The 21,329-nt window shown below is 41.8% G+C and overlaps 1 protein-coding gene across 2 annotated transcripts in view; it reads left to right on the top strand.

Moving 5' to 3' along the window:
• The first annotated feature begins 3,947 nt into the window (after positions 1-3,947).
• Positions 3,948-21,329, top strand: part of suz12b (SUZ12 polycomb repressive complex 2 subunit b) — a 68,407-nt gene continuing 51,025 nt past the window's right edge. The window contains exons 1-3 of one of the 2 annotated variants that reach the window (XM_078225820.1): positions 3,948-4,263; positions 5,822-5,868; positions 6,161-6,225. In XM_078225820.1, the coding sequence (XP_078081946.1) occupies positions 4,164-4,263; positions 5,822-5,868; positions 6,161-6,225 (212 nt within the window). In that variant the 5' untranslated portion in view covers positions 3,948-4,163. The remainder of the gene's footprint in view (positions 4,264-5,821; positions 5,869-6,160; positions 6,226-21,329) is intronic. The other variant, XM_078225819.1, reaches the window with a different exon arrangement.

The raw sequence follows: 21,329 nt of genomic DNA, 5'->3' as shown, positions 1-21,329 counted from the left end.
CGAGTCTTCGCTCCTGGTGTGTCTGAAATGTGTCCCTTTATCCCCCTGCCTGCTTGCCTTTCCAGAAACTTCTCTGGCTTCAGGCCAATGAGGTCCCAGGAGGGGGGGTTCCAATACCCAGTAGGTTTCTTGATGTTTGCCTGACAGGACACCAGGGTCCGCCCCCAGGTGTCCATCTCCATGCTGTTGCTTACATGTAACCTGTTATCAGATAAGCTAACTGCAGGAACTCTCCGTAACAGAACGTCTGGCCCAATCTGGGCTTCTAACAATAGGCCGGTGCATTTCAATGGGGTGCAATGATCTCCTGCTATGTATCAGTAGAGTGCAATGACCTTTGATGGGTGGTTGATGGGTCAGGCCCAGACATGTTTGTGTATTTGTACAATTGGCCTGCCCGAGGTTTGACTGTGTTTGATTTTAATATGCCCAATTCTTTAATTTAGGATATCCAATTTTATCCGCCTTAAAACTAGGCCCTGTTTGTATTACCACAGAGTCAATACTAATAATAGTTTTAAAGTTTATTCATTAGTCACAAGTAGGCTTACATTCACACTGCAATGAAGTTACTGTGAAAATCCCCTAGTTGCCACACTCCGGTGCCTGTTCAGGTACACTGAGGGAGAATTTAGCATGGCCAATTCACCTTAACCTGCACATCTTTGGACTGTGGGAGGAAACCGGAGCACCCAGAGGAAACCCATGCAGACACAGGGAGAACGTGCAAACTCCACACAGACAGTGACCCAAGCCGGGAATCGAACCCGGGCTCCTGGCGATGTGAAGCAGCAGTGCTAACCACTCTGCCACCATGCTGCCAGGTAAAGCGTTGGCACATAAAATGTGTTTGTATGTGTACATCTTGCTAGATTTTGAGTTTTCCTTTTGGATATATAAATAATTGCAATGTGATCTGATTAAGTTTACTTTTTAAATAGAAACACAGAAAATAGGAGCAAGCCATTCAGCCCATCGAGCCTGTTCCGCCATTCAATATGATCAAGGCTAATCCTCTATCTTAATACCATACTCCTGCTCCCTCCCCATATCTCTTGACATCTTTAGTATCTAGAAATCTATTTCTTTCTTTCTTATGTGGTCGGGAACTCCACAGGTTCACAACCCACTGAGTAAAGAAATCTCTCCCAATTTCAGTTCTAAATGTCTTAGCCCATTTCATGAGACCGTGACCCCTTGTTATCATCATAGAAATCATAGAAACCCTACAGTGCAGAAGGAGGCCATTCGGCCCATCGAGTCTGCACAGACCACAATCCCACCCAGGCCCGACCCCCACATATTTTACCCACTAATCCCAGGACTCTAAGGGGCAATTTTTTTAACCTGGCCAATCAACCTAACCCGCACATCTTTGGACTGTGGGAGGAAACCGGAGCACCCGGAGGAAACCCACGCAGACACGAGGAGAATGTGCAAACTCCACACAGACAGTGACCCGAGCCGGGAATCGAACCCAGGACCCTGGAGCTGTGAAGCAGCAGTGCTAACCACTGTGCTACCGTGCCGCCCCTCGTGTTATAGACACCCCTCGCCAGGCAAAACATTATCCCTTTGCCCAGTCTGTCCAGCCTTTTCAGAATTTTATATCTCTCATTCTTCCAAACTCTACTGAAGCCTAGTGGACCCAATCTCTCGTAATACGACAATCCTGCCACCTCAGGAATTAGTCTGGTGAACCTTTACTGCTCTCCCTCCATGGTAAATGTATCTTTTCTTAGGTAAGGAAACTAAAACTGCACATAATGGTCCCAACAAGGCGTTGCGCAGCTGAAGACATCCTTGCTCCTGCACTTCAATCCTCTTGCAATGAAGGCCAACATACCATTTGTCTTTCTAACTGCTTGCTGTACCTGCATGCTTGCTTTCAGTGACTGGTGTACTCGGACACACAGGTCCCTTTGTACATCAACATTTCCCAGTCCATCACCATTTAAATAATACTCTGCTATTCTGTTTTTCCTACTGAAGTGGATAACTTCACATTTATCCATATTATATTGCATCTGCCATATATTTGATCACTTACTCAACTTGTCTAACTCATCTATTCTACTAGTTATGTCTTCAATAAACTTCAGTCGGTTTGTCACACATGATTTCCCCTTCATGAATCCATGTTAACTTTGTCTAATCCCCTTGATATTTTCTAAGTGTCCTGTTATTACATCCTTTATAATAGACTCTCGCATTTTCCCTACAACTGATGTTAGGCTAATTGATCTGCAATTCCCTGTTTTCTTCCTCTCTCCTTTTATAAATAATGCAGTTACATTTGCCACTCTTCAGTGTGCTGGGATTGACTCAGAATCTACAGAATTTTGGAAGATGACAAGCACTCACCCCCTATTTCCATGGACACCTCCTTTAGTACTCTTGGATGTAGACTATCTTTCAGGCTCGAGGAATTTATCAGTTTTCATTCCCTTTCATTTCTCCAGTACTTTTCTTTTAAACTAATGCTAATTTCCTTCAAAATCTCCTTCTCAGAAGCCCCTTGGTTCCCTCGCATTTCTGGAAAGTTATTTGTGTCTTCTTCTGACTTCTGTGAAGACAGAAAGGATTACAGACAGAACGGCCAGAGTGGATGATGCTATTACAGTGTAAGAATAGTTTAATAGAACAGTAGTCAATGTGAGTGGTGATACAGACAGACTTGACACATAAAATGTGTTTGTGTGTGTCTATATCTCACTATCTTTTAGGTTAGGTGGATTGGTCATGCTAAATTGCCCCTTAGTTTCCAGGGATGTGTCGGTTGGGTGGATTGACCATGGTAAATGCACAGGGTTACAGAGATTGGGGGGAGGGGGGGGAGGGGGAGGTGAGCATCTTTGGAGAGTCAGTGCAGCTTGATGGGATGAATGACCTCCTTCTAGGGATTCGATGGTTCTATTTGAATCCTTGTAATGTGATGTGATCCAGTTGATGTTTTAAATGAATTAAACTCATAGAATCATAGCAGATTCATAGAATACCTACAGTGCAGAAGGAGGACATTCAGCCCATCGAGTCTGCACCGGCAACTATCTCACCAGGCCCTATCCCCATAACCCCACGTATTTACCCGGCTAGTTCCCCCAACACTAAGGGGCAATTTAGCATGGCCAATCAACCTAACCCACACATCTTTGTTCTGTGGGAGAAAACCGGAGCACCCGGAGGAACCCCACGCAGACATGCATGGGGAACGTGCAAACTCCAGACAGTGACCCGAGGCCAGTACTGAATCCGGGTTGCTGGCACTGGCAGTGCTAGCCTTTGTGCCACCTTTTAAACTATTGTAAGAACAGTTCAATTGAATAATTTAGGCTAATTGTGGTGTCCTGCACATCAAATGGTGTTTACATCTTGTTATTAGTTGGGTTTTATTTTCAAATATATAAGTGATCTGATGGGAGCTAGTTGATTTATTTAGAATGGATTGTATGAGTGATATGGGATCCAGTTGATTTATCTAGAATGGATTATATGAGCGATCTGATGGGATCCAGTTGATTTATCTAGAATGGATTGCATGAGTGATCTGATGGGATCCAGTTGATTTATTTAGAATGGATTGTATGAGTGACCTGATGGGATCCAGTTGATTTATTTAGAATGGATTGTATGAGTGATCTGGTGGGATCCAGTTGATTTATTTAGAATGGATTCAGTATGGTAGTCCAGGAGGACAAGGTTAATGAATGGTGCAGCCTGGCCAATGCTTGCTGCAGTGGTGCCAGCCCCTTGCACCCATGATGCAGCGCGGCCCTTTCCCGCGAAAACGGTTCAAGGAGAGCGAGCGGCAAAAAAACCCCTGGCGCCGCGCGCAGCCTACCCTGCTGGCCGGAAGCCGTCCCTGACTGACGTGAGCCGCGGCCAATGAGAAACCAGAGGGAGCCCGGGGGCGACCAATGGGAGGGGCGGCTCGGGGGCAGGAGCGCGAGGCGGGGGGCGGGACATCCGGCCGGCCGGGCGGGTAGGCGAGCAGGTTAGGTTGAGGCCGGCGCTCTGTAATCACCAGCGGAAAATCTCCCCCCCCCCCCCCCCCCCGTCCCCTCCTCCCGCAGCAGCGGCCGCCGGCCCACCCACCTCCCCCAGCCAGCCGCCCGCCTGCCCGCCCTGTGAGGGAGCTTCAGCCCCTCTTCCCCAGGTACACCATGGCTCCTCACAAGCACGGAGGGGGAAAGAACGCCGTGAAGAAGCCCAAGATTGACCAAATCCAGGCCGACCACGAGCTCTTCCTGCAGGCCTTCGAGAGTAAGTTGTGGTGCGGGGGAATGATTATCTTTCAATCTGCTGACCTCCCGCTGGGAATCCCCCCCCCTCTCCCCGGCTGCCTCTGGCGGTAAACACCGAGGATTCGCCTCCCGGACTAGGCCGCGTTCCCTCTAAATATCACCGTGTTGTCCGGCCCTCTCTGTCTGAGGCCCGGGGGGCAGTGAGTGGAGGGCGGATGGAAATTTAACCTTGCGCTAATTTATAATTTTAAAATCGGAGGCCCCGAGAATCGTCCCGCCGATTTCCCCCCTCGCTCCATCTCTCTTTCTCTCTCCTTCCTTCCATTTCTCTCTCTCCTTCCTGCCATTTCTCTCTCTCTCTCCTTCCTGCCATTTCTCTCTCTCTCTCCTTCCTGCCATCTCTCTCTCTCTCTCTCTCCTTCCTTCCATTTCTCTCTCCTTCCTTCCATTTCTCTCTCTCTCCTTCCTTCCATTTCTCTCTCTCCTGCCATTTCTCTCTCTTTCTCTCCTTCCTGCCATCTCTCTTTCTCTCTCCTTCCTTCCATTTCTCTCTCTCTCCTTCCATTTCTCTCTCTCCTTCCTTCCATTTCTCTCTCTCCTTCCTTCCATTTTTCTCTCTCTCCTTCCTGCCATTTCTCTCTCTCTCTCCTTCCTGCCATTTCTCTCTCCTTCCTTCCATTTCTCTCTCCTTCCTTCCATTTCTCTCTCCTTCCTTCCATTTCTCTCTCCTTCCTTCCATTTCTCTCTCTCCTTCCTTCCATTTCTCTCTCTCATTCCTTCCATTTCTCTCTCTCCTTCCTTCCATTTCTCTCTCTCCTTCCTTCCATTTCTCTCTCTCCTTCCTTCCATTTCTCTCTCTCCTTCCTTCCATTTCTCTCTCTCCTTCCTTCCATTTCTCTCTCTCCTTCCTTCCATTTCTCTCTCTCCTTCCTGCCATTTCTCTCTCTCCTTCCTGCCATTTCTCTCTCTCCTTCCATTTCTCTCTCTCCTTCCTTCCATTTCTCTCTCTCTCTCTTTCCTTCCATTTCTCTCTCTCCCTCTTTTTCTCCTCCCGTCCTTCCTTCCATTTCTCTCGCCCCAAGTCTCCTTCCCTCAATCACTCGGCAACTGAATGTGCGGAGAAGGGTCGCACCGAAAATCGACACCTTAAACCATTTAGTATATAACATTTAACCACAAAAAGATGCCGAGTTTGCGCGCCTACCAGCTTGAATGGATAATTTTTACTCACGTTTCTCTGCCTTAGAATATCCCATTTAAAACAAGCCCCGTCATTCAATGAAACTAGTGAAAGATTCAACAGTTGGGAAGCGGGAGGGTGGGAGCAACTTCATTTTTATAAACTGAAGGATGAGTTAAATCTTACCCCGCCCCACCGCGCGATAATCTATTTTAATTTACATTCGTTCCTAAATGCATTTTTTTTGGGGGGGAAACACAATTGTTTGATTTTTGGTGTGGGAACACAGCCTCTAGGGTCTCTTGGCTTGGTGTCTGAGTGTGGAATAAGGAAGGGCAAGGGGGGGAAAAGTTGCTGGTTGAGATTGACACGGATTCGTTCCCTTTCGTTTCCCCAGAGCCTACTCAAATTTACAGATTTCTCCGAACCAGAAACCTCATAGCGGTAAGTTTCTCATAAAATAAATGTACTGGATAAAGTCATTTTCCGAAGATGGTGTGCTGTGGGGAATAGGGCGGGTTTGTTGGGAACGGGACGTTTTGCTAAATTAGACGGTCGCCGTTAATATTTGTTTGTCTTCATCTCTTTACCGAGTGGCCATTAGTGGCCTGTAAATCTTTCTTTATACCTTGTCCTTGTGATATTTCCTTAAATCACTCGTTCCAAGTTATTCGTTCCCGATCAACAGGCGATGAAGCTAATGGCAATATTCTGACGCGTCTGTTCTGTTTTTCAGCCCATCTTTTTGCACAGAACTCTTACTTACATGTCGCATCGGTTATCGAGGACAAATGCCAAAAGGTAATTTCAGAGCTTCCAATGTTATTGCTCAAAGGGACAACAGAGAAAAAAAAATCTTGGTTGAATCATTTGGGCGCTAATTTGGTTTTGACTTCCAGTGGGTTGCCAGGAACAAAATCTTTAGATGTTTAGATCTTCAGATTTTGTAGTTGGAAATTTCAAAGGGAAAAGATCTACCTTTAAAGTGATTCTGATTTTTCTCCAGGTTCTCTGCCCTGTCTTGATGCTTACTTGAAGCCATTTGATTAAATCCCAGTTTCTCTCATTGCCTGTCCTACTGTATGAAACGAATTTTGCACGAGGGGAAAATAGGTAGCTCATTAATGTTTGGGCAAGCATGTTTTAGTCCCGAGATTGGTCTAAGTTGTGTTTAGTGTTTGGAATATTTTTGTGTGGTGTTAAATTGTTAACGTAGGAAGTTGTGAAAGTGATCTGTTGGTATCCAATAGCAATATGAATTCAGGGTGCATAACTTCTGGGTGGAATTTGTAAACTGAAGATGCAAAGTTGAATGAATGTTGGATCCCCAATTTGATAGTCATGGGTGGAGATCAAATGTCAAGATAAATATAATATAATTATGATGGGAGTAAACAGTAATTCTTTAATTTCAACTCTACTGATTTTTTTTGACTATTGGCATTAGTGAGGATTGCTCCCAGTGTAACTGATCAAGGACTGACTTGTAACTAATTTGTGGTTAATATTTTGATGAGAATTGTTGAATTTAATAATTTGCTTGAGTGACGCTACATTTAAGTATTAACTCCATGTAGAAAGTTAAGATTTTCACCTTTTTGTGACTAAAATATTAATTTAGCTTGTGCTGGTGGGTATAATTTATTCTTTCCTGCAAACTGTACCAGATCCTTCCACATTTAGTGGTCCAGTATTATTTTTGGTGCAATTTATATCGTTGTATGTTCATTAAATAATACATTGATCAGATTGAGTTATCTAGTTAATTGGCTGTACAATATGTAATGGAATTTGTATCAGTAATTTTGTAAGTTGTGGTTCAATTTTCCTTGCAAGAAAAGGTGTATTTGTTGAAGTCTTTTTTTTAAAAAAAAATGCTTGCGCACCTTGAATATGAAAAACATTCATCTATCTATTGGGAACAGGAATTTTGAGTTTCTAGTCAAGAAAAACTTAATGGTAGTTGTTCCCATCCATCGTATGTGCAGTATCGGTAATTTGATTGAACCCTTTTCTCATTACTAGAGCAAACAAATTGGAAATTCCACTGTGGAACTGTACATATTACTGACCACATGATGGATCACCTTTATTTAGTGTTCTCCAGTGAATTTAGCCAGTATTCATTTAAATAAATTCTCAGGCTAAATTTCTAGGGATTAACTCTCAACACCAGCAATAGATGCTTATGAAAAACAGTTAAAAGTTTAAGATTCACAATACTTCAATTTTTGTATATTAAGCTTTTATTATTGGCCAACTTTTCAGCCATTTCTTTGTTTTTGGCTTCACCTCGTCCGGCAAAATGATTTGGCATCCAATCTTTTTTGGGGCACTTTATTTTTCAAAAGTGCGAAGAGTAAAATTCTGCTTGAGGGTTGCAGTTGGTGAGTTTGTACTTTTCCTATAGTAGGACTAGGGAAGGTTTTCATAGCTTGTGTACCTTCCTTTAAAACAATAATATTTTAGACACCCCTATCTCAATGCATAAGGGCTGCAATAGATGTTTTATTTCCACTGGGATTTGCATTCGATAAGTGACAACTTATTTACCTTTATATAGTTAACATTCCTTTGTGTATTTTCTATATTAGCCTCTAAGCTCCTCTTCTGCTGTGAATTCAATTCCTTTCTGAAAGTTGGTTTCTCAACATATTTACTGAATGTTTTAAATAATTTAACTGTTACCTTTCCTCAGTGTGACACTCTTGTGATTGTCAGCATAACTCCATCTATTTGTATAAATGCAAATTACGATGACCAGATTAGGAGAATGAAAGGAGGCAAGACCATTGAGTGGAATTACTGCTTAAAATTTACTTTTAGTTAAAGCTTTTGTGTAGTTTTCTTGATATTAAATGGAGTTTTGGAGCAATGTTTCCAAAGATGTCAAATTTGTGCCCCCTATTTGGCAAAGTGCTTCAGTGTCTAGATACATAATGATAAATCACCTTGGAAGAGCACCAGAAGGTTTCTAGAAGTATGCAGCTATGCCCAGTGTGAGTTGCTGCCTTCAACAGAAATTTGCAAGGGGGAACAGGTGGCGTAATTGATCTATAGCTTGTTATTAAAGGTCATGGAACTACAAACTGCACTAAAATTTGGGGTTATTATCTGAACCTTAAGAGATACACGTGGATTTGTATCGTATCTTTCCAATTTTCTCAATGGAAGTAGGTGAACAACCAGTTTTTGTTTTAGGTGGTATTGAGAAGAATACTTGCCAGGACATGTGTTTCAATACCTCTTGGAATAGTACCACAGGAACCTTAACATCCATCCTGAGCTGTAACAGGTTGTCCCCTTTAATTCCAAACTGAAAGATAAAAGACCTGTTCTTTTGAGTTTATAAATTCTCTAGGAAACAAAGGAAACATATCTCTAACATTTTTTTATGTGGATGATTTACCAAAATAATTCTTACCCCTGAGATTAGTGGGTGAGTTGAATTTTGATCCTTGCTATGTTGGTAGGAACTGCGCTATGGTGTGATGTAGAGTTTAAAAATACACATGGCCGTTGAAGCTAATATCAGAACTTATTGGGACTGTACAGAAAGTCAGCAAGAGTAAAGAGTTGTCTTTTAAGTGCTGACAACACACTGCCATTTTCTGATTCTAGTTCGACATATTAATTTATTTTTTAGATTAAGATTGAATCAATGCTGGCTTCATTGATCACAAACTGGGACATCTGAGATAAATTAGATGAGAAATTGAGGGTTTGTTTGAGATTGAGGAGAAACATTGAGTGCAAATGGCTTAAGTAGAAAATGACTGAATTTAAAAAAAATCCTAGAACATATTTTTTTAAGTTTCTGCATTGGTTTGTCTCAAAATAAGGAAGCTATTGGATACAGTTGCTGTGTTGGCTGTTAGCAAATCTTGTAAAATTATTGTATTTAAATCAGTCTTGATTTGTTTCCAAGCCAATGATTTGGGAATGAAACTAAGCATGTTTCTATGATTGAGTGTATGTTATCTTGTCTGAATAATGTCTGCTTTAAACTGTTCAGCACTTGTTTAAATTTTAGACTTTGAGTCAAAAGTGTAACTTAATGTATTCCTACCCATTCCCTTATGCAGGCAAAACACTTGCATTTATCAGGAAGGCTCCAAGGGCTGTGTATTTGCTCTTCCTACTTGGGTACATGTACCAGCCATTTTGCACATAGTATCTTGTCATTCACATAATTGCACACAAGTTTAATCTATTTTTGATGTTAGATCTTGGAAGATTCTCAGCCAGGACGCTGACAGTTCCTTTTTAATAGTAACATGGGGTTTTTAACTAGAATAAGATGGTCTACGCTTTAATATTGCATTGGAAAGGCAACTCCTCTGGCAGTGTATCACTCCCTCACTACCACATTGGTCTGTTTACTAGATATTGGCTCAACTCCCATATGTCTGAAATGAGAGAGAGATGCAGAGGAATGCTGGCTTTTCAGAGGCTTCTGACCGTGCAATTTGAAAGCTCAGCAAACGAGATGTTATTGTATTTTAAATTTGTGCAAGAATAAGTTGAGCAGGTTCTATAAAGTAAAGCACTATTCTGAAAATATTTAAGTGTGCTGTCAAATTTTAAATGTAGACGCAAAATAAGCAATAGGGAGGAAACTCATAACTGGATATGACTGGAAAAATTATATACATTAGATATTTCAATAAGGATGATCCATTAGTGCAAAACAAGAAATATATATTTTCCCAGGTTTTCCTCGTAATGTAGTTTTGTTGAAGATTCTGATTACCAATTTTCTTTTCAGGCAAAATTGTGTAAGGAAAATGCTGAATGCCTAACAAATGATCTAGGTTTCTTTTCAGCTTTTTATACAGATATTTTTCCCCTATTGTTCCTTCAGAGTATAATTCCCCCACACTTATAAACAACATACTATTTATTTTTAACTGCAGTCTATTTTAGGATTATCTTTCAGGTGATATTAATTCTGCTGTGCTGGGTTGGTTGTCACTTGATCCATAAATTTATGCAAGTGTTAAATGCACATTTCTAATAGCTAATTTAAACACTCTGTAAATTCCCCATCTAAACTGAAAAATAGAGCAAGATTTCCTACAGGGAATTTGATACTGTTCATGTGGAAATTCAGAGAAAAAGTGACAAATTTGTACATTTTTCCAGGAATATTCACAACACCTTGTTCATGCAAGTCTTCCAAAGAAAATACATTGGAAACAGGACATTATTTCCACAGCAATATTTATGAGGTACTCCCTGTATATACTAGCCTCTTAATGGTAATTGCGATCCATAATCTTTCCCATTACCTGCATACCACCATTCCCAATGCACTTGAAGCTTGTTTTGTTTATCTTAGTCTGCTGAAAGCTGAGTGTACACTTATGACAAACTAAACTTGTATTTCTCATGTCAAAGTGGATACACTTTGGGTCCAATTAAGTGTAAAATGTGAAATTGCTTGTTTTGTAATGAATAGAACCTGCTGTTCTCACCTGTTTTCTGAAAACATGGGGGCATCAAATAGAGAAATACAATTTTAGTTTGTCTTAACTGTACATTCAAGCAGACTAAGATCACTTTTAAGTGCATTGTGAATGTATGGCGGTAATGCTGAAGTTAATGGGGGGAAAAAAATATGAATTGCAATTGCCAATGGTGAGACTGGTAAATAGGCCACCTTTTTGAAGTACTGTGTAAATATTACTGTGGAAATGACGACCTGGTTTTCAATATATTTTCTTTGGAAATCTTGCATAAATGGGGTGTTCTGGATATTCTTGAAAAAATGTATAAACTTGTCACTTTTTCTCTGAATTTCCACATGAACAATATTAGATTCCCTGTAGGAAATCCTGGTCTATTTTTCAGTTTAGGACCTGATTTCAGTTTTACAAATAAGCTTTAGTGCCTGCATTGGTTTACTGTTGCATGTTTCACATACTGGTTGTGGCTATCAAGTGCTTGCCTTTCCAAAATGCATTTAAATTGGTACAATCTGTGTTGAGCAAAAATACCGGTCAGAGTTTGCATATTTTTGTTTTTTAAAAAACTTTTAATTTGGATGCTGCTGCAGTTCAAAATGGGTGTGGGATTTGAGTTCTGCGTGAATCAATTCCCCCCCCCCCTCCCTCCCTTCCCACCCTTTTGAAACCTGAAGCTAAATCAGTGAGTCATTTGTGCTCTGTGGGAGTTTATTGTCCAGTTGTATTGTCATTCATTGTTCACTCCTAATGTCAGACATTCACTTTGTGTCCACCCCGGTGATTTAAAGAATGTTGTCACCTTAGATTTATAACTGAACTTCCATGTATTACTTTTGCTTTTTTAAAAATATTCATCTGTTTTTTAAAAGGAAAAACTATAAGGGACTTCCTTGCCCTCTAATGTAAAGCTTTATTTACCTGATGAAGCGTTGAAATAATTAATATTGCTGCTTTTGTATTGAGGTCAATTTGAGGAAGCGATAATTGTTTTTCTAATTCAAACAGTGACCTTGTTTGGCAAACTACTTTTGTTTGGGGAATGTGGGCTCATAAATGTGACCTGTAGTGAGGTGAGTTTGATCTTAATTTTTTTTTAAAACTTAAAACAATTGCATCCTCTTAAATTTCAAGCCTAATATTTCATACAGTTTTAACTAGAATTTGGAACTGGTGATTGTGGAGCAAGAAAGAAGGATACATTTTCAACTTTCCCTATTTCACTGCTATAACCAGTTTACCAGTGAGCAGTTGAATTTCACATCAGACTTGTCGTGGGTTTAGTCCCTAGTCTTTGATAACTGATTTCTGTCTGATTGTGGATACAATATGCATGTAGTCAGTGTAGATTAACTTGGCTTTGAAATATACCATTGCTGACGGTCTGTTAAAAAGCATGCATGAGGAATAAGAACAGAAAGTGCTGAATAAACTCGGGTGTGGCAGCATCTATGGAGAGAAACACAGTTAATGTTTCAAGTTCATATGACCCTTTATACAGAACTGCAGAGGAATAAAAATGTGATGAATTATATACTGGGAGAGAGGAGGCAGAATGGAACGCCATCGCTAGGTTGGAGCTGAGGAGAGATTGACAAATATGTCATGGGCATAAAACAAAGGAGCTGTTAATGGTGCCATTAAAGACTGAAGAGTGTTAATAGTGGCAAAGATGGGATAACAATATGATTTGATTTATTATTGTCACATGTATTAGTATACAGTGAAAAGTATTGTTTCTTGTGTGCTATACAGACAAAGCATACTGTTCATAGAGAAGGAAAGGAGTGAGTGCAGAATGTAGTGTTACAGTTATAGCCTAAGGTGTAGAGAAAGATCAACTTAATGCAAGGTAGGTCCATTCAAAAGTGATGGCAGCAGGGAAGGTAGTGTTCTTGAGTCGGTTGGTACATGTACTCATTTATCTCTTTTTCCTGATGAAGGTGGGAGAATGTGTGTCGGGTGGGAGAGTGTGTGTCGGGTGCGTGGGGTCCTTACTTATGTTGGCTGCTTTTCCGAGGCAGTGGGAAGTGCGGACAGTGTCAGTGGATAGGAGTCTGGTTTGAGTGATGGACTGGGGTTCATTCATGACCCGTTGTAATTTCTTGCGGCCTTGGACAGAGCAGGAGCCATACCAAGCTGTGATACGACCAGAAAGAATGCTTTCTATGATGCATCTGTAAAGTTTGGTGAGAGTTGTAGTGGACGTGCCAAATTTCCTTAGTCTTCTGAGAAAGTAGAGACATTGGTGGGCTTAACTATAGTGTCGATATGGAGGGACCAGGACAGGTTGTTGGTGATCTGGACACTTAAAAACCTGAAGCTCTCGACCATTTCTTCTACTTCTCCATTGATGTAGAAAGGGACATGTCCTCCACTACGCTTCCTGAAGTCAATGACTATCTCCTTCATTTTGTTGACACTGAGGGAGAGATTATTGTTCTGGCACCAGTTCACCAGATTCTCTATCTCTTCCCTGTACTCTGTCTCGTCAGTGGTGTCATCAGCAAACTTGAAAATCGAGTTGGGCATCGGTGTTGAGGATGACCGTGGCGGAGGTGCTGTTGGCTATCCTTACTGATTGTGGTCTGTGGTTTAGGAAGTTCAGGATCCAGTTGCAGAGGGAGGAGCCGAGTACTAGGCCATGGAGTGTTAATAGGACAAGGATCAGTGCTCCAGTGAGAGCAAAACTGAACAAGGGACAGTGGCCATGTGGAAGAGGTGTGGGGTTGTATTTGGGCAAGCTGAATATCAGAAAACTAAAGGGGGGGGAAGAAACAGGGGAGAGGATGGATGAGCAAGTTCAGTCTAATGTTGAGTCCAGAATGCTGTAAAGTGCTTAATCAGAAGATGAGGTGTTCTTTCAGTTTGTATTGCGTATCATTAGAGCATTGCAGGCTGGGGCAGATGTGGGCATGAGTGACATGTAGAGTTGAAATGGTAAATGACTGGAAGTTTGGGGGTTATGCTTGCGGACGGGGTCTAGGTGTTCTGCAAAGTGATTGCCCAGCCTGCATTTAGTGTCACTGATGTAGATGAGACCACATTTGGAGCAGTGAATACAGTAAACCAAATTGGAGAAGATGCAAGTGAAATGCTGCATCCTCTGATGTATGAGGAATGTCAACTTGAGAAGTTACCAGATTGCAAACAGCACCAGGAGAAAAGAATCCATGCAGTGAGATGAGGTTTGTTACTCGCTTACACTGACGTGTTTGCAGTTTCCTGTCTGAATCTGTGCTATGTTAGGCTAATAGATAATTGTAAGCCAGTATATCTGTCTTTCGCTATCTCAGGGCCAAGTTTTGTCAATGCTGGAATATCAATATTGCTGATATTGATTCCCAAGTTGTGTGTCCGGCTGTTTGTTAATTGTATGCAAGTGTTGGTTACTAACTGGGGATTTATGACAAACTTTGGCCTACCAGTGCACAGACTCTCCGACAGCCTCTTACTCAGGCCCTATCCCTGTAACCCCATGTACTTGCCCTGCTAATCCCCGTAACCTATTCATCTTTGAACAACTCAAAAACTTTGGTTATTGGATGAGGAAGTGCATATTTATAATATCTATCTGAAAATGCTTATAAAAGTGTGTAAAAGATTGATTTTCTGGAATATAGCACTAACCCAGGCCCAGGGATAATTCTTGGTGCTTTGGTTGTTAGCATAATGACACTTTATCTCCACTGCTATTGCCGTTTAAGGTATTCTGTAAAGTCAGCAAGGTACAATGTGTGGTTTTTGTTCCTTGGAAGCCTTAGGAGACAGGAAGCTGTATCTACATGAGTATCTGTAATGGCATTTATACGGCGGGTTGGTGTCTTGAGGCAACAGCCAATATTTATGCTACTAAATTCTGCTCCATAATCTGGCACAGCTTTATAAATTAACTAAAACATTTTCAGACACCGAGGTTGTCCAAAGTCTTGAGGTGTGGCTTTTTGTAGAACAATTTATAATAGTACTGATATAAAAGCAGGAGGTTGTGAAAGAGGACAAGTGCAGTGGTTTTAATATGGGAATATCATAGAATACAGCCTGTGCAGAAGGAGGCCATTCAGTCCATGAATGCACTGACTCTCTGACGGAACATCTTACTCAGGCCCTAGCTCTGTAACCCCATGTATTTACCCTGCTAATCCCCCAAAACCTATACATCTTTGAACAACTAACCTGCATAACTTTGGACTGTGGGAGGAAACCAGAGCACTTGGAAGAAACCCACGCAGACGTGGGGAGAAGGTGCAAACTGCACACAGTAACCCAAGGCCGGAATCGAACCTGGGTCCCTGGCACTGAGGCAGCAGTGTGCCACTGCCACCCAATATGTTGAGCACTTCCCATACTTTGGCCACCATTGACTCGGGTCCAACACCAGATAAGCGTGCCAGTTCATCCTTCTATAAAGTACGGCAGAGTGTTTGACACCGAAGACATCTGCAAGTCAACAGAAGTCCTAGTATACAGAGCGGTTGTCATTGCATTCCTGTACTATAATGATACCTGGACTAATGAAGGTCCATCAGCTACAGATCCAATTGGAGAATTGTTCAACAAATGTAAGCTTCCTTCTTGAGGTCAGGTCCACCAAGTATTCAGGCAAAACTGCATAACTTTGGACCGGACATCTGGTTGGCTGGAAACGATCTCTCCAGTCAGGTCCTGTTCTCTCAACTCATAATGGCCAATATTTCAAGAGTTGACAGAAGAAGTGCAGTGGTATTGATCTTGATGACTGGCAGGCACTTGCTACTAATTGTTCAGAATGGCAAAAGCTTTTGTCCATCAAGCTGCATCAGACTTTTGAGTCCCAATGTTTGAGTAGAAAGCTGGTTAGCAGATAGGAAGCAGAGATAGCATGAATGGGTCTTTTTCTGATTGGCTGTCAGTGACTAGTGGGATTCCTCAGGGATATATGCTAGGACCCCAACTGTTCACATATATTAATGATTTGGAAGAGGGAACTGAATGTACCATCTCCAAATTTGCAGATGATACAGAGTGGGAGGGTGAGTTGTGAAGAGGATGCAGAGATGCTTCAGAGTGATTTGGACAGACTGACTGGGCATAGGCGTGGCAGATGCTATATAATGTGGGTAAATGTGAGGATATCCACTCTGGTGTAGCAATAATAGGAAGACAGATTATTACTTGAATGGGTGTAAATTGAGAGAGATGAATACTCAACGAGAACTTGGTGTCATTGTGTATCAGACGCTGAAAGTAAGTGCACAGGTACAGCAGGCAGTAAAGAAGGCAAATGGTATGTTGGCCTTCATAGCGAGAGGATTTGAGTATAGGGATAGGGATGTTTTGTTGCAGTAGTATAGGGCGTTGGTGGAGTATTGTGTGCAGTTTTGGTGTCCTTATCTGAGGAAGGATGTTCTTGCTATAGAGGGAGTACTGCAAAGGTTTACCAGGATGATTCCTGGGATGGCAGGTCTGTCATGTGAGAAGAGACTGTCTATTAGGGTTATATTTACTAGAGTTAGGAGAGTGAGAGGGGATCTCATAGAAACTTATAAAATTCTAACAGGGTTAGACAGGGTGGATTCAGAAAGAATGTTCCCAGTGGTGGGGGAGTCCAGAACTAGGGGTCATAGTTTGAGGGTAAGGGGTAAACCTTTCAGAACTGAGGTGAGGAGAAATTTATTTATTCCAGGGGGTGGTGAATGTGTGGAATTCACTACCACAGAATGTCGTTGAGGTCAAAAAGTTGTCTGATTTCAAGAAGAAATTAGATATAGCTCTTGGGGCTGAAGGGTTCAAGGGATATGGGAGGAAGGGGGAATCAGGATATTGAGTTCAATGATCAAAATGAATGGCGAAGCAGACTCGAAAGGCTGAATGATCTATTCCTTGTTTCTGAGTAATGATGTCGAGCAGCGCTTGAGGAAAAAGGCTACCTCATGAGCTGCCTTGTCCCAAAGATTTACTGGTTGCGAATCAACCAGTTCAGATACATGAAGGTTCAAAACAGAAATTTGTGACATTGAACAAATATTGTTCTCACTGAGGTATAGCTGGTGTTTGGGTTCAGCTAATAAAATGCATTGGCAGGCTGTAGAAAGCTCAGTATCATGGGCGGCGTGGTGGGCACTGCTACCTCAGTGCCAGGGACCCAGGTTCGATTCCAGCCTTGGATGGAGTTTGCACATTCTCCGTGTCTACGTGGGCTTCCTCTGGGTGCTCCGGCTTCTTCCCACAGTTCAAAGATGTGTAGGTTAGTTGGATTAGCCATGGTAATGACGTGGTTCCAGGGTGGGCCTGCATCAGATGCTCTTTCAGCGAGTCAGTGCAGACTTGATGGACCAAATGGCCTTGTGCACTGAGTGGGTTCTTTGGTCTTAACTTGGAAATGTTTGTCATTAGATTGGGGCTGACGAATCATGAAATAAACAAGAAAGATGTCTGGGTTAGGTTGATTGGCCAAGCTAAATTGACCCTAGTATAGGGGATTAGCAGGGTAAATACGTCGGGTTTATGGGGTTAGGGCCTGGATGGGATTATGGTCGGTGCAGACTCAATGGGCCGAATGGCCGCCTCCTGCACTATAGGGATTCTATGAAATGAGCAGTATAAGTGTTTTGCCAGTTATAAAGGAAAAAATGTTGTTGTAAATCCTGCTAAATACTTGCATTAGAGCAGTTTCTTTATATTTGGATTTGAATGATAGCTGGCATTGAGTGTTTCAGTTTATTGTTTGAGTCACATGGAATGATAAAATAGCAGTTGCTCTTTGAGAGAATGTATTGGGAGTGGTATAGAGTATCTGTTCTGAAGTATACCATTCGCACCCTGTGCTTAACTCCTTTCATTTTGTTCACTCAGAATTCCATTGACTTTCCCACCCAGCGCATTTATTATTTCAAAATGCTTTTTTTTTTAAAGCCTTGTTCCATTTGGCTGATCTCTGGTGCTGTAGTCCATCAAACATTTTCTGCTTTCGCTTTGGAAATTTACTCCTCTCAATTATTGGGAGCAAACCCTTTTTTTCCATTGGCCAGTTTATCCCCCATTTATCCCTTTCTTGCCCTCAAACTTCCTCTTCAATTTCAGTCTGTAGTTTTGTCCCATGCCTCTGTGATGATACGAAAGGCAGCACGTAAAAGTGGGATGCATCTTCAACTTGAATAAGGGCAATTATAATGGAATGAGGGGAGTTGTCTATGGTGAACTGGGTAAGCAGGCTAAGATACAGGTCAGTCGATGTGCCGTGGCAGCTATACAGATAGCTGGTCCAAAATGCACAGCAGCAGTTTATCCTAATCAAAAAGAGGGATTCCACAAGAAAGAGGCAAAATCCATGGTTCACAAAGGAGGATGTCAGGGATAATGTTAAATTGAAAAACAGGAATTACAAAGAGGCAAGGGATGGGGGCAGACCAGAGGAGTGGGAAGTTTTTAGGATCCAGCAGCAAAAGACTTGAAAGCTGATAAGGGAGAAAATGAATTTTGAGAGAGATATTATTAAACTAGAAAGAGTGCAGAAAAGATTCACTAGGATGCTTCCGGGACTTGATGGTTTGAGTGAAAAGGAGAGGCTAGGTCTTTTTTCCCTGGAGTGTAGGAGGCTTAAGGGTGATCTTGTGGAAGTCTATAAAATAATGAGGGGCATAGATCAGCTAGATAGTCAACGTCTTTTCCCAAAAATAGGGAAGTCTAAAACTAGAGGGCATAGGTTTAAGGTGAGAGGGGAGAGATACAAAAGGGTCCAGAAGTGTAGCTTTTTCACAGAGGGTGGTGACTATCTGGAACAAGCTGCCATAGATGGTAGTAGAGGTGGGTACAATTTTGTCTTCTAAAAAGCATTTAGACAGTTACATGGGCAAGATGGGTATAGAGGGATATGGGCCAAATGCGGACAATTGGGACTAGCTTAATGGTTAAAAACTGGGTGGTATGGACAAGTTGGGCCAAAGGGCCTGTTTCCATGCTGTAAACCTCTATGACTCTAACTTCCATACAGCATACAAAGAGTTTCTATGGATATATAAATAGGAAGCAGGTGGCTAAGGTAAATATGGGACCTCTACTGAACAAGGTGAGTGAATTGATAACGGCAAACAAAGAAATGATGGACATGCTTAATAAATTTTTTGCATCTGCAAAATGTCCCTAAATTATCAGATGGACTGATTTCAAATAACACGGGAGAGCATAAAAAATCCCAGTCACAAGGGATAGAGTATTAGAGAACTGCAAGAAGCTAAAGGTGGACAAGTTGATCTGCACGCTAGGGTTTTAATGGAAATTGCTGCAGTGAGTTACAAATTTTCGTAATTCGCTAAATTCCAGGTGGGTATCAGAGGATTGGAAAGCAGCCAATGTGCCATCCTTGTTCAAAAAGGCAGAAGGCAGAGAACTGTAGTTAGTTTAATATGGCAAGATGCTGGAGTCAATAATCAAACAGGAAACAGCTACTCATTTAGGAAAGATGAATATAATCAAACGTAAAGCTGAATGTTTTACACAAGGTAAATCATGTTTGACAAATTTGCTCATTTTTTGAGGATGTAACAGAAAGGGTAGATACAGGTAGTGTTTTTAAGTTTCCAAAAGGCATTTGACAAAGTGCCACATAAGAGGCTGGTGCATAAAGTCAAAGCCCATGGAATTTGAGGAAGTGTGTTAGCATGGATTGCAAACTAGCTGTCAGATAGAAAACAGAGTTGGAATAAAAGGGACCTTTTCAGAGTGGAAAGATTGTAACATGTGGAGTATCACAGGGATGAATTCTTGGCCCGCAATTGTTCACTATTTAATGACATGGAGGAAATAGGTTTCCAAATTTGCTGATGATACAAAGATAGGTGCATGTTATAAAGAGGATATTGTAATTCTGCAACAGGATGTGGATAGATAGATTGGGTGACTGAGTGAAAACCTGGCAAATGGAGTTTAATGCGGGGGAAAGTGTGAGCTCATGCACTTTGGCAGGAGGAATCAAAAGGCAGATTATTATCTAAATGGAGAGAGACTGCAGGTGAGTGAAGTAAAGAGGGATCTAGGTGTTCTAGTACCTGAATCACTAAAAGCTAACAAGCAAGTCCAACAGGTAGTTAAGACAAATGACATTTTGGCCTTTATTGCAAAGGGGTTAGAGTTTAAGAATAGGGAGGTTTTGTTGCAAATGTACAGGGTGTTGGTGTGGCCTCAACTGGAATATCGTGTACAGTTTCGGTCCCCTTGCCTAAAAAAGGATATAGTAACATTGGAGGCAGTCCAAAGGAGATTCACCAGGCTAATTCCTTTGAGGGTTGTCCTATCAAAAGAGACTAAATAGCCCGGGTCTGTGTTCCTTGGAGTTTAGAAGAGCGAGAGGTGATCTTATTTAATTTTGCAAGACCCTGAGGAGGCTTGACAGGACAGATGGTGTGATATTTACACTAGTTGGTGAGTCTCGAACAAGGGGACATAGCTACAAGATAAAGGACTGGTCATTTAGAACTGAGGTATGTAGAAACTTCTTATAGGGTAGTAAGTCTCTGGAATTCTCTGCCCCAAAGAGTGGTGGAGGCAGGATCATTAGAAGCATCTAGAGTGGAGGTGGATAAATATTTGATAGATTGAGGAATAGAGGGCTATGGGGAAATGGTGCAGAAAAGGAGTTGAGGCCGGCATGCCCCTGTCTATATCAATGGGGACGAAGTAGAAAGGGTCGAGAGCTTCAAGTTTTTAGGTGTCCAGATCACCAACAACCTGTCCTGGTCCCCCCATGCCGACATCATGGTTAAGAAAGCCTACCAACGCCTCAACTTTCTCAGAAGAAGTCTCACCAACTTTTACAGATGCACCATAGAAAGCATTCTTTCTGGATGTATCACAGCTTGGTATGGCTCTTGCTCTGCCCAAGACCACAAGGATCTACAAAAGGTCGTGAATGTGGCCCAATCCATCACATAAACCAGCCTCCCATCCATTGACTCTGTCTACACTTCCCGCTGCCTCAGCAAAGCAGCCAGCATAATTAAGGACCCCACGCACCCCGAACATTCTCTCTTCCACCACCTTCCTTCGGGGAAAAGGTACAAAAGTCTGAGGTCACGTACCAACCGACTCGAGAACAGCTTCTTCCTGCTGCTGTCAGACTTTTGAATGGACTTACCTTGCATTAAGTTGATCTTTCTCTACACCCTAGTTATGACTAACACTACATTCTGCACTCTCTCCTTTCCTTCTCTCTGAACGGTATGCTTTTCTGTATAGGGCGCAAGAAACAATATTTTCACTATGTTAATACATATGACGATACTAGATCAAATCAAGAGACCAGCCACGATTATATTGAATGATGGGGCAGGCTTGAAGTGCTTGGTGGCCTATTCCTACTTGTGTATTCAATTTCCTCAGCTCTACTTGTTACTTGCAAATTAACTATACAAAAAAACAACTGTCCTCTTCCCTGCTGCCATGTGTGCTATAAAAGTCTTATTT

Source organism: Mustelus asterias, chromosome 12 (genome assembly GCF_964213995.1).
Source record: "Mustelus asterias chromosome 12, sMusAst1.hap1.1, whole genome shotgun sequence".
NCBI lineage: Eukaryota > Metazoa > Chordata > Chondrichthyes > Carcharhiniformes > Triakidae > Mustelus > Mustelus asterias.
Note: the sequence above shows the minus strand (reverse complement) of the source record. Positions and strands in the feature narration are given on the sequence as shown.